General features: G+C 47.2%; 1 protein-coding gene across 2 annotated transcripts in view; it reads right to left on the bottom strand.

The window, feature by feature from the left end:
- The window catches only part of DCUN1D4 (defective in cullin neddylation 1 domain containing 4), a 70513-nt gene extending 70221 nt beyond the window's left edge, over nt 1-292 (bottom strand). Inside the window, exon 1 of one of the 2 annotated variants that reach the window (XM_006261250.4) lies at nt 185-292. In XM_006261250.4, the coding sequence (XP_006261312.1) occupies nt 185-209 (25 nt within the window). In that variant the 5' untranslated portion in view covers nt 210-292. The remainder of the gene's footprint in view (nt 1-184) is intronic. The other variant, XM_019481228.2, reaches the window with a different exon arrangement.
- Nucleotides 293-13646: the final 13354 nt, after the last annotated feature.

Here is a 13646-nt window from a genome sequence, read left to right as displayed (position 1 = left end):
GGCCCCGCCCCAGCCCTAGCCCCGGCGACCCCGAGCGAAGCCAGGAAAGTGCGTCACAGCCTCGCCCCAGGGCTCCCGCCCCGGCCCGGCCCCACCGCCCGCACAGCGCCCGGGCCCGCTGCCTTCCTCCCCTCTACGCCCTCGGCCCAGCCCTAGCCCGGGCCGCGCCACCCCCGCCACTCACTGACAGCCGCGGCATCCGAGTGCATTTTCGTGCGGCGCACACCCGGCTCGGCCCGGCTCCCTCCGCCTCTCCCAATCACAGCGCCCAGGCTCAGAGCACTCTTGGCCCGCCCCCGCACACCGCCTATTGGCTCTTGCAGCCTCACGCAGCCGCCCGTCTGGCCGCGCCATTGGACTCCGCCTCTGTCAGTCTCGCACTGCCCAGCCCACCCCACCGGTCACACCTCCCTCTGCCACCCTATTGGCCAAAGTCCTGAGCGAATCCCGCCTCCCTCCCAGCCTGACTGGATCATACTGATGGCAGTTATTTCTGGCTCGGAAAGCGCGTGCAAAGAGCACCACTTTGTGTAGCCCGTGGATCTGATTGGGACAGGAGAGGCTTAGACCACGCCCCTGGCCTAGCATGATTGGCTAAGAGGGTCAGAGGTAGGGGGCGGGGTTGGAACGGAGCGAGTGCTACTTGTGGGGGGAGCAGGTGGCTGGAGCGGCGCAGGGGGAGTTGGGCTAGGATGGGGGGTGGTTGCTGCGCCTACCTCCTCCCTGGGGTGAGGCCCTCGCGTTTGGGCACCGGGGAGGAGAGCAGAGGCGGGAGGATGGGTCTTGCCCGTCCCTCGGCCCCTCTCCTCCCGGCATCATTTTAGTCTAGAACAACTACAGTTTGAACCTTTTTCTTAATACAATGTCATACGTGTTGGGGCGACAAATATGCATGAGGCTTTAGATGAAACGACTCCATCTCCCAGCGCCTCATTTTCTGTTTCTCTAAAATGGGAATCTAAGTCCCGTGGAAGTTGCCCCTGCCATATACCCACTGTCCTGTAGGGAATACAGCATGAGTGAGGCAGTGGAAAAACCAATGCAGATTCATTACAGTGCATGTGTGCAAGGGAGAAGAAATGCTATCAATCTGTTGTTTCCCTGCTAGAACACCCTTTTGCTGCTGCCAGCTCATGCGGGACTTAGTCTTGTAGCTGTTGTAGAAATTGCGACCATGCTAAACCAGCCTTATGGAGGGTTGTTATAGAAGCACATAGTAGGATTGCGTTTTAGCCTTTAAATATCTTAAGAAATTATTCCAGCAAGACTAAATTACAAGAAAGTCAATACAGTGAAGTACTTCAAAGTTAGGAAACATGAGGTTCATAGTATTTCTGCTTCCTTCTGCATATGCATCAAAGTCCTTAACAGTCTTTCAAGACTGGGAGGGCACTGAATCCGTCCCCTGCTTTTGCTTCCATCAGGTGGTCTCAGCTGGCCCCCTTTAGACTGGTGGTGGCCAGGGACGCATCTGCTGTAGACTTACTTCCCTTGACCATTGGATGTTGCTGGATCTTGTGGCAAAGCCAGAAATAGAGCCTACTACAAGCCTATTGCACCTATTAAACGAGCCTTCTTTTCTGCACATGCACGACTAGTATCTGTTGAACAAGTTTCGACGCTAACTGAAGGCAAAGCATGCTACATTATATCTACGTAAAAGTTGTTATAAAATCATGAATTTTGTGCCACGTTGCCAAGGCTAGTAAAAACAGGATTTTTTTTCTATTTGCAAGTGGTATTTTCCCTGTTTTCATTATCTTTTATATTTTAGCAATTGGCATTCATGCTACGTCACCACCCTGCCTGAAAATGCCAGCACTCAAGTAAAGGCAGCAGCAGCAAATCCTGATTTCTTATGCCTTGCTTTTCTGTATAGGATATTCATCATAACAGCAAGTCTGAACTACCTTCACAACTCTTGGCGAGCAAAAGGGGCACAGAAAATTGAATAATTCTTCATTTCTTAATCTCTTCTTCCCATTGCCCCAACTATATCTCCATGACATTTACATTTGATGCAAGAGGACCTTTGTCTTCTTATATTCGTGCTGTTTATTTGTTTTAATTAATAGTTAAAATGACTAGTACACAAAAGAAACCATAGATTGTACAAGGTACAGGCCAAGTTGCAGAGGGTAACAGAAATCAAAGTTGCCTTTACTTCTTTCTTGCCATCAAAAACATGGAGAAGAAAACTGAAACATGGCTTTCCTCTGTCACTTCAAGCATTGACCCACTTTTCTGGGAATCATGCTGTAAATTGCTGAAGACACCAAGTGTCTACAAAGCAGTTGCTTATCTCTTGCATTTCTTAAAGCCAGACTTGAAAATAATTTGGCTCCAGGAAACATAATCATAGGGATACAAAAAATTCCACATTTTTAAATTAAGATGATGTTGGAAACTGCATCGGAAAAAACAACTGAATTATAGCAGCAGAACAACAGGATGAGACCTAGAGAAGCAAAATACATACAGAACATATAATGGTCACTGGTCACAGTAACTAATGGTAGGGCTGTCTAATGTAACCCCTGGGCTTCCCACTCAGCCACCATTACTCCTCAGTCTGGCTACAGCAGCAGCCCGGGTCTTGGGGCTCCCCCTCACTTCTGTTACTGCCTGACCCAACCCTGAGGGGCAGTTGCCCATGGCAACAGCACAGCCCATGGTCTTGGGCAAGCTGGCAGCCTGAATGCTCATGCACCACAGTGCCAGAGGAGCCAAGTAGCTACAGATGAGGCAGAGGCCTGCACCATGTAGGGAGTGGTGGATGGGCATGCCCACACCTCCACACATACAGTACAGCAAGGTGGGGAAGTATTTGTCTGCAGAGTGTAGAATAGGGGTGGGAAAAATATGGCCTGTGGGCCAGATGCAGCCCACCAACTCATTGGATCCATCCCATGGCTGTCCCCATGGCACTCCGCATGCGCCCAAGCTCTGCCTGAGGTAGCCACTGCTGCAATCTTGCCCATGTCTGCTAGCCCTGGCCCTGGCCCCGGCCAGTGTGCACAGCTTTTGACAGGGCTGCCTCCCAAGTGCTGCTGGGCTCCTCTCACCTCCAGCAGTGGCTGTGCACCACTCTGGGTGGGGAGGAAGTTGCAGTTGGGCAGCTCCTGCCCCAACACGTGGGGGTCTGGCTCCAGTTCCTGGCATGGAAAAGCAGAGTGAGTAGAAGCCAGCTGGGAGCTGGAGCCAGAGCACTGAGCACTGGGGCAAGAGCCACCCAGCTGAAACTTCCTCCCCACCCAGAGTGATGCACAGGGGCAGGAGCAAAAGGAAGAGCTGTTGGTGGAGATGAGAGGAGCTGAGCAGCACCCAGGCAGCTGCAGCCATAGCAGGAGCAGCCCCACTAGAAGCTGTGTATGCTGGCTGAGGTGGGTGTGGGCAGGAGCAGGGCACTGGCTGCCCAGGATGGGACCACAAAGTTCTTGGCCACATGCAGACAGCCACAGGGGCAGCTGTGGACCACACCACCCAGGCAAGCTCTGTTGCACGCACCCCCTGCCCTGTCCCTCCTTTCCTCCCTCCTGGACGGCTCCCAGGACCTAGCACCTAGGCAGCGCCCCCCCCTCCTCCTCCCATGCACACCCCACCAACACACCACCCACACATCTCACACAGGGCAGAGGTATGCAAGCAGTGGATCGTGGCCCCACCCTGAGCCCTGGTCCTGCACATCCCTTCCCCACAGCCATGCCCCATGATCCTAGCCTCCTGCCCATCCTGATCCTAAACACCACTCCCCACCCCACTACAGTCCCATCCCAAATAGGGAGTTTTGGTGAGTTGTTGCACGCGGGGGGGGGCGGGGGTGTGTGCGTGCACTGACCCAGTCCATGACAGCTCATCAAAACTCTCTATGAGGTCCGTGGCCTCAAATAATTACCCACCCCTGGTGTAGAGGTTTGGGGGGCACCCATCTGCTCACACACATGGTACAATGTGGTAGGAGGTACCCACCCACATATGTATATGACATGCAATCTGGGGGGCCCATGGCCCCCACAGTGTATGGCCCCTGCTGGTGTGGGCTGTGGGGCATGCAGCTCCTAGCCACTTAGAAGATGAACAGTCCTGATTTAGGAGTATGGAAATCTGTCTGATGCCCAGTACAAACATAGTTTTACATGGTGTTTCTGAAAAGATTACTCAGTTTAGGAACTGCAACAAAATTCCACAAGAGTGAGCTGTGTTCATGTATAAACTAATATTTATTCATATATTACTCTCCAGGATGAAGAAGGCCCCTACTGGTTGAAAGGGAGTACCGCATTTTATGTAATTGATTTCATATCATTCAATTCAGAATACAGGCAGACATCACAGTTGCCCCATTCCAAAAATGTCACTAATTGGAAATCTGTTCACATTTGTCCATGGGCAGAATTGTCCACATGTACACTGCTATGGGTTCTGAGTAGAACCCACACCTTCTAGGGGCTGCACTGCTGCTGACCCACCAATGAGGAGGTAGAGTACCCAGATCAACCCTTCCAGTGCTTAAAGTTTCCCCAAGATTCCACTAGAAAGAGAGGAAAACCTGGATTAGCTGGTTGCCAAAAAAGAGGAAGACATTATGGTGTCCAATTGCAATTTCTCTTCCCCTTCTCAGAAATAAAAAATAAGACAGATAGAGTTTAATAAAGAATATAATTGCACTTTACAAAAATCTTTGTGGTAGCTTCTTGACTGGGCATGCACAGATGTATGTGTGGGGGTGAACCTGGACCCCATGACAGAAAATGGACCTCACTTGGCAGGAGCCTAGGCTCATTTGGGATAGGGATGGGAGTGGAGAGGTTGTCAGATACTAGAGGGCTGTGTGACCCCCTGCTTGTGGTTCCTTGGGTGCAGGGTGTTCCAGGACCCCCCAGGATCTCTACAGCTTTTCAACCCCTGTTCTGGAAAGGGGTTGATTTCACCTCCTTGCTAGAGCCCTGGCTTGCCCCCCCACTTGTGACCAACAGGCTGGGTGCTACGGGGCTTGCCAATGGTTTGAAATGTCATGAAAATCTTGGGGTGCCCTGAGCACCCAACCCCTCACAAATCCTTCCTCCTCCCAAACCTATTTTATGCTCCTCACTCAGATAAAAATTGGTTTATTTCATTGCTCTGACTTCCCAGTACTTATAGGGTTTCTGAATTACTATAGATTCTGACCTTGATAGTGCCCAGTATAGTGCACTGGACTCAAAGATGGTACCAGTACACACCAAAGGACACAGTTAAAAGGTGGTAGTATGTTTATACCTTTTGTGCACTGTTGGCCAAAATCTAAATTTCTCACTTATCATTTTTCCCCTTATTTAAGTCAATGAAAGTTATGCCTCAATATTGACTGAGTTATAAAGATGTTGTAGTCAGGGTAGATCCCAGACATCTTCAATTAATGGGCCATTACTGCCTAGTGGTCCTGAAATGACATCAAGTTGCCAATACTGCCCATTAGAGATTAATGATGAAAGGTCCCCTGGTAGGGAAATAAGATGCTGTTGGTACTCCATCCCATTTCTGTTCTTGCCACTAGTCCTTATAGCTTGTCTGATATAAGTGGACTGTCTAAAGAAGCTTATGTGGAAGGTGATCTCTTTCTCTCCTTTGACAGTGGTAGAGATCAGCTCCAAGAGATATCTAATAGCATGCTATTAGGTAAGCCTGGTCCAGCAGTGGCTTGTCAAACACTGGGCAGCCTAGAACCATTTCTGCTGGTTCAGAAGCTGGACATAGAGAAAGCCAGCAGTAATCACATAGTGATAAGCTCAGAGGAAGGATTCTTGCAGGTGAAAATAACATATGACCCAAAATAGTGTGGGGAATAGATCTCCTTTATGATCAGTACTGGGTATGTGCATTCTCAGTACCAAGATCTGTACTTGTTCTAGTAGGTGCCTCAGTACTATCCTGGATCTTCTGGAGTCTCATCTCCCATTATATGTGTCAATACCAAGGCATTTGATGTTGGAGCCAAGATCAGTGAATGAAGTTTTTTCTCCATACTACAGGCAACTTCATACTCAGCCCTCAATATTGTGGAAGTTTTGGTGAGTTTTCTCAGATTTTAAGTGGTCTGTCCTTAAAACACAGATTTTCACTTAGAGTCTTTGGCATGGGCAACTGGTGCCTCTTGAGTTGGGGGGGAGGGGGCGGGGGGCACTTCCCACCCCCCCCCAGCAGACAGTCAAAGACTGGGGGGGGGTCCCCCCCATGGCCGATCCTACTGACTGGGGGGGTCCCCCCGCAGCCAATCCTGCAGGCTGGGGGGGGGTCCCACTGCAGCCGATCCTGCCAACCCACAACTGCCAGTGGCATGCTGCTGGTACTTCCGGGTATGCCGCTAGCACTTCTGGGTCAGTGGGATCAGCAGCAGGGATCATTTCTTCTGGTGCACTCCCCGGTTGGCGCTCTCAGGGTGGGCACCAGTGCTCTCGCCTGCCCCCCCTGCCTGGGAACACTGCTGTCAAGGGATGCACCAGCGCTCTCAGGGGGTGCACGTGCATGCCTGTGCACCCCCTACACGTCATCACTGGTCTCTGGCTCTGTATTCAATGGCCAATACTCTCTCTGGCATGGGTGAACTTGCCACTAATGCCAGATCTTTTCTCAGTGCCTCTTCTTTAAGTTTTTTTCATTGCTTGTCTGCTAGGAGGGGCTCACTGATTGAAACTCGCTTGTCCTCTTCCAGGACACCTAAGGTCACCTCCTTTGTACTTTTCTCTAAAATGTGAAATTTCAATCATTCATTTCTTGATTTACATGTATTTAAGGATCCTTCACATCAAATAGGAAGATCATCACACAAACACAAGTATTCGTGCTGATACCAATGTTACTAGGATTGAGCTAGTGATCCTCAAACACTAATTTCATTGGACCAGACATTGTATGCAAATGCATGACTCACAACTCCCAAAACCAGTGCTCTACTCCCAGGTTCATCACAGGCTGAGATCTTGCAGTGGCCAAAGGAAGGGCTACAAGGACACATTGGAGGCATACCTCAAGTAAGTGGATGCCAAAATCAAGAGCTGGGAGCAGCTGACTGCTAACCAACTCCAGTGGTGCCACAACCTCAACCAAGCAGCAGCCCATCTTGAGGTAAAGTGTCTTGTTCCCAAAGCAAAGAAGAGAGAGCAGAGGAAGGAAAAGGAGTGGAATCCCAGCCTACAGCCTTCTCTCCCCTACAGGAAGACCTGCAAATTCTGTGGACAGATCTGTGGCTCAAGGGTTGGACTTCTAAGTCACTTCAAGACCCATCAATGAGCCATGGTGGAGATCATCCTCAAATCGAGGGATGGCCAATGCACAACACCTTAAGGATGAAAGGCGCATCAAATCTCTGTTTGGTATACTGGGTGTGTCTACACGTGCACTTTAATGTGCACTAGCCTATTTTAATGTGCATTAAAGCATCACTAAAAAAACCATGCTTTTTAGTTAATATGCACTAAAATAGGCTAATGAGCATTAAGTGTCACTCAGAAAACGTATTCTTTAGTTAATGCGCATTAAGACAGGCTAATGGACATTCTCCTAGTACCTCATAATGGGCACTTTTACATGTGCTCTGAGGATGGGCTCTGAGAGCTACTCTATTTAAAGTGCTGCAGCATCTCATGTATCAGGATCCCTGCACTTAAAAATGGCAGCGGGGGCATTTGAACTAAATCTCATTCAACAAGCTTTAGTTCAAGTGCCCCCACCACATTTTGAAGTGTGAGGATGCTGGTACATGAGACACAGGAGGCTGTTGGAGTGCTCAATTCTGCTCCAACGTGCTGTAATTACAGTATAGCAGCCTCCATGCCCGTGTACAGGCACCCAATGGAGGTACTAGATTTAATGTGTATTAACTAAAGCTCATTAATGCACGTGTAGATGCACCCTGGATCTCCTAAGCAAAAGATGCACCTTATCTGTTAATTTGTAATATAATTCATTCACTGAAGGATGGGTGTGGCTTGCAGCTTTCAGTTTTCAAATCCTCATATTGAGGAGCCCTATACAGGAGATGCCTAAATACTCAATTCAGATGGTCAATATTATTCACAGAAGTTACATGTCAATGAATTGAAAGATCTGAAGGTTTTGTGAAGAATTCAAGATTAGTCAAAGCAAAGGACTAGTGAGCTGGGCACTTGCCAGTTTTTGTCTCCTTACCACAGGTAGTAAGAAGGAGATGAAATAGCCCTGCCCTCTATGCCCTTATACAGGCAGGTGAAGTAGGACAGATCATGTGTACAGCCCTGATGATATAGTGCGATCAGCAATGACATATACTCAAAGCAGCATTTGGGGATTTAGCCCTGTATTGTTTTTATGCATCTCCAACTCAAGAAGTTTTATTTTTTTTAACTGAGTACCAGGGATCTGGGCTTTCTGTTTCCCATGGAAAAATGGAGCAAAATGTGGATTTTCCCCTTTACTGGAGGAAAACGTGGATTTCTCAGTTTAACAGAGAAACCCACAGATTTTGTAGTTTTGCAATGAGATCTCTGCAGGCTGGCAGAGTTTCAGTCTGTAAGGGGCTGGGAGGGAGCGGGAGGAGGGCCTTTCAGGCAGGGGGTGCCATGTGTATGTATATGCATATGGTCACCAGGAAGTCTGGAGAGCAGCTCCCGCAGATAAGTGAGGTGGGGGATTGAGGACCCCATAGGAAGGGAGGGAGGGAGTTGGGCAGGGCTGGGGCTGGAGCTGCTGCCCAGCCAGGGGGTTCAAGAGGCTTGAGGCCCAGGGCCTCAATGCGGCGCTGCAGGGTCCTCGCGGGGAGGAGGATGGGGCCGCAGGGGGCTTGTCTGGGAGACAGGAGTGGGGCCAGTTCCCTACCACTGCGCACACTCCCAGGCAGGTTCCTCACCTTGCTGCCCTCCCCCAGGGCCTCCACAGCCCAGCGGGTACAACTTGGTGCTGCAGGGCAGAGCAGAACCATAATGGGAAGCTCATTGCCACTGCAAGCTCCACACTGCCCAGCGGAGGTGCCCCTGTATGCGCGGCAGCAGCAGGGGCAGCAGCGCAGGGTTGTGCCCCGAATCGCTGCCGTGCATGCAGGGGATGCATTGCCAGGGCAGCGCAGAGCTTGCAGCAGCAACAAGATCCCCACTCGGCCCCGCTGTGCCCTGCAGCGCTGGGTCACACCCACTGACCTTGCAGGCCCCAGGGAAGGGCAGCAGGGCAGGGAGCCCAAGCCCACAGCTGACAGCCTGCCCCTGACCCCACCCTGTGCACAGATCTAGGAGGCATGACTCCCTCCCTACCCACCCAGGATTGCATGTAACACTGAGAAGCTAACACCCTCCCCACCCCACTCCCACCAGAGCCTGAAGCAAGCAGGCAGCAGGCAGTTGGGGTGGGTGTGGGGAGAAGCTGGGCTGTGCTCCATTGCGGGAGGCACTGCCTCTTGTCAGGGGCCAAAAGCTGTGGACCCGGGTCCCTGGCCCCGTAGCTCTGGCAGCTGGGGCCCCTCCGGCAGGGCTGGAGGGGCAGGGGGCTGCAGATGGGGGGGAGGGTCACCAAAAGGGCTGTGGGGAGGAGGGAGCGAGGGGCCTGAGCAGAACCAGGGTGGCTGTGGGGTGGAGTGCGGGGCCTTTCATTTTAATCACAGATTTTGGGGGTTTTATCAGAGAATTTGGTTTACTTCATTGCTCTGACTTCCCAGTACTTAAAAGGTTTCTGAATTACAATAGATTCTGACCTTGAGAGTGCCCGGTATAGTGCACTGGACACTTGCGATTTTTTTATAGTATGGTGCTCAGAAAATTTGCAATTTTTTTATCAGGGAAAACCAGAATATCTACTGAGTATATTCTTCATGCTGTATAGTTATCAAAATACCAGTTTATATCTATATAAGTAGACACCATCATACTGCCTGAGTCAGCAATTTAACACTATCTTCTGAATGAAGGGGGCATTTGTTTATTCTTATGTATTTTTTTCCTCCAGATATTGAGGGATAAGGAATTTTACCACCATATAGACTTCTAAAAATTAAAAGCGGAGGTTGTTTCAGAATGCTGTGTCTCAGAATGGCCCTATCATGTTGTACAAATGTAGCAGCATGTAGAATTAATGCTTTTGGAGAACTTGCCATCATAACATTTAAAACATTAATGTTAAACTAAATGCAAGCTATGCAAGATCTTCAGGGTTTTTATTAAACTAAATTTGTGATTGTAACTCTAGCAAGATCTGTTTTACAGTGAGTTTATGACTATAAAAATAAATATGGAACAATAAGAAATCAACAGGTAACTTCTACATCATGCTTAACAAATCAAAGCTGGATTTTGTAATCAGCAACAGTGCACATTTAAATTAATATGAGAAAAATAAAATTGTATTCCCCCTGCTTTATATATGCTGATCAATATTAAAGATTCTACAATCTAAATTTAACTGTTGATCCATAAAAGTAGAGCAAAACATAGTGCAATAAACTTTACCCATTTACCACAAAAAGAAATCCATGCCATTTAAAACAGAATGGGTAAGAGTTTAGCAAAGCATAAAAGATAAAAATAAAAATAGATACAACAGTAAAAAGAAACACACCCAACTATGTTAAGTCCAAATGAACATATGGACTGAATATAAATAATAGAATTCTGAAATGACAAAAGGCAAGTACATTGAGTTAATATTCCCATAGAGCAGCATATCTGTTTTCCCTTGGGATGAGAAATAACACATTCAAAGAGCACCTAGTCTTAACAGCAACGCTCAGGTTTAATAACTTATTCAAACTTTATAGTTTTTATGGACAAAGCCAAGTTAATATTTTGTGTTAAGAAATCACGTACATTGTGCAGCATAGAAAAAAGAAGATTGTACATAGGCTATCCATTTCTATTATAAGGTAATGTCAGGTTCTGGTCTGGATTTTTCCATATTTTGTACAACTTTGTTTTTAATTTCTCCTGGCTTTCCCCATTCTGTATGCTTACTCACAATGACTGGAAGGACAAGTTAGCCAGATTTTCAGCACTGAGTCCTTTTGCAATAATCACAGGTTTTCTAGTATGAAAGATGGTAACCCTTATGAGTATGAAGTCAGGCAGATGACGAAGTAGGTTGTTGAGTATGCAAGCTCACATCTCTCTGAAACAGCAAGTCTTTAAGATGCCCCCCTGCCCTACCTTCTGCCACTATGGAAGTGGGATCCTCCAATTATACTGAACTGGTTAAATGAACATTCTCTCCAATATCACTGTACATAATGCATTTTATTATGCTTTGTTCTGCCAGTATGTGCAGTAATGGAGCAGACAGAATATGGTTTAACATATGCTGTGGAAAGGGAAACTAAAATCAAATGAAAATGCTAACATTAGTACATTATAGTGAAAATTAATCTACCTATGTTCTTCCCTATAAAACATATGGGATGAAATCCTAGTCTCATCAAGGTCAATGATAACATTTCCCAGCAAGGTTACCAATCCAAGAAATTGTTTTTATTGACAATCTGCAAACTTTTACTAACAACCAAACTCTCTTACTGACATATGTTTTAGATAATGTAACTATAACCCTTCTACCAGGTACTAGACATCAGTAACAAGGGCCAGATTCAATTTAGGGGTTTAACACCAGCTTTTCACTCTTATTTAACTGCAGCAATGATTTTATACTGTGTTGCCCCACCCCACACCCTACTACTCTGACCACACCTCAAATTGTGCTGCCCCCCAGCCCACCAGCCCCACTCCTCTTCATTCCAACACAGACCCCCACCTCCCATCTCTCCCTACTCCCAGCCCTGTAGCTCCATCCCAGCTATACCACACTCTGCTTGTCCCACTCAGTGCCTCAGACTGCCTGGCCCTACATACCTTAAAGGCAAGCAGCCATTACAGACAGCACAGGTAGACACAATAACAGCACATAGTATTGGGGAGGAGGGGGCTATGGAGGCTTCCATGGGCTATAAAGCTCTGAGAGAATGCTCCCTACAGGATGCTGAACTCCTGCTCAGACAAAAGACAGCACTGCTCTAGCTCTGTTTGTCCACCAGTGCTTTCCACCAGTCTTTCCAATGACAGCTCTTCATTCAAGCTCAGGGCTTCTTAGTTTTTTGCTGACAGCTGACTTTTAATGAATTTTATAAACAAGCATTTTTAACCCTTTTTATGGCCCCTCCAGAAATTTATGGACAGGTGTCAACCCTCCTCCTCAGTGACTTTAATGGGGCCATGATTTCTATTTCTGTCTCTAGCTCTTCACCCAATCTTGGGCCTCCCAGTCCCTTTCTAATTCCTAGCAAGGTATGTGTAACTGATTTCTGCCTCTGGACTTTTGATTTGATCCTGGATGCTGCCTTTTGGTTCTGCTTTCTAGGTCTATATCCCAGACCTAACCATTAAGGCCAGACTGCCCACCCATTCCCAAGATGAGACTACTGGAATCTCAGTTACAAATAATATTCGACTTAAATTAGGAGGACAAACAGATATGCATGTGAACTTCAGAGCCATAGAGAAAAAGCATTCTGAGAGAGACACCAGTAGACCACAGGTCCTGGACCAAATCAGTACTTCCTGAAAATATTTTGTGAATTCCTAGTTAAGTTAATTTGGTGCACAATATTTAAAGCATGGCACAAATCTGGATCCATATTAGGAAGCAAAGCACAGAATATACACCATGTTAGGAAGTAGGCATTGTTGTTAATCAGTGGGGGAACAACTTTTTTTGGTAGCCATATTACAAATTAGTCCTGTGTGCTACTCCAATCCCCTTCCTTTGCCCAACCTGCTTCCCTGTTTTCTGTTCCCTGCCCAGTCTGCTGCTTTGCTGCCCATATTCTGCCTAGTCTGTTGCATGCCACACACAAAGATTGCCCATGCCACTTGGGACATTCATGCTATAGGTTAGCCACCTCTGATTTAAATTATCCCCAAGACCTGTGCTTGCATAAGTTATTCATATTTTGGGACATTTTGGTTGCATCTTTTTAAATCAGTGAGTTTACTGGTGGTGACGATAAGTCATACTGAAGAAAACAAGAATAAACTCCAAATGCAGACATTAAATTAGAGAAAAAGTGCAGATTCAGTGGTCAAAGAACATGAAGCAGCAGTAATTTCATTATCCCAGCTATAATGGTTATAATGGAAAGAGTATGCATTACCCTGGTATTCCCTGCCAACTCTGGTATTTTCCCATAGAATTTCTGCATTCTGACCATTAGATAACAGCACTATTGTGAATGAGCAATACATTCATAATTCAGTATAATGACATTTTTTTTTATAAAGTAGTGGTCTATTCCTGTGTATTATTTCAATTTAAATATGCTCATCTTCTCTCAGTGTGACTTGGTAGAAATGTTTGAGACGGTTAGAGGGAGGTTAGCTTGTGTTAAAAAATGGCCACCCAATCTAACTTAATTCACCCAGATGTGGATCTTACATTTAGATCCCTAGTTAGGTCAATCTAGAGGTGCAGACAGAAGTGACAATTTTTGCCCAATCTGACCACAAAAAGTGGTCTAAAGCCATATCCAAACACAAGTGCACAGCTGCAGACCACTTGAAAAATGGCCGATTGGGCAAAAAACAAAATCTCATCTACATGAATGATGCATGCCTCCTGAGGCTGGGGGGGCACAGCGATCACCCACCAGTGGCAGCAGCGGTCTT

This window comes from Alligator mississippiensis, chromosome 2 (genome assembly GCF_030867095.1).
Source record: "Alligator mississippiensis isolate rAllMis1 chromosome 2, rAllMis1, whole genome shotgun sequence".
NCBI classification, from domain to species: Eukaryota; Metazoa; Chordata; order Crocodylia; family Alligatoridae; genus Alligator; species Alligator mississippiensis.
Note: the sequence above shows the minus strand (reverse complement) of the source record. Positions and strands in the feature narration are given on the sequence as shown.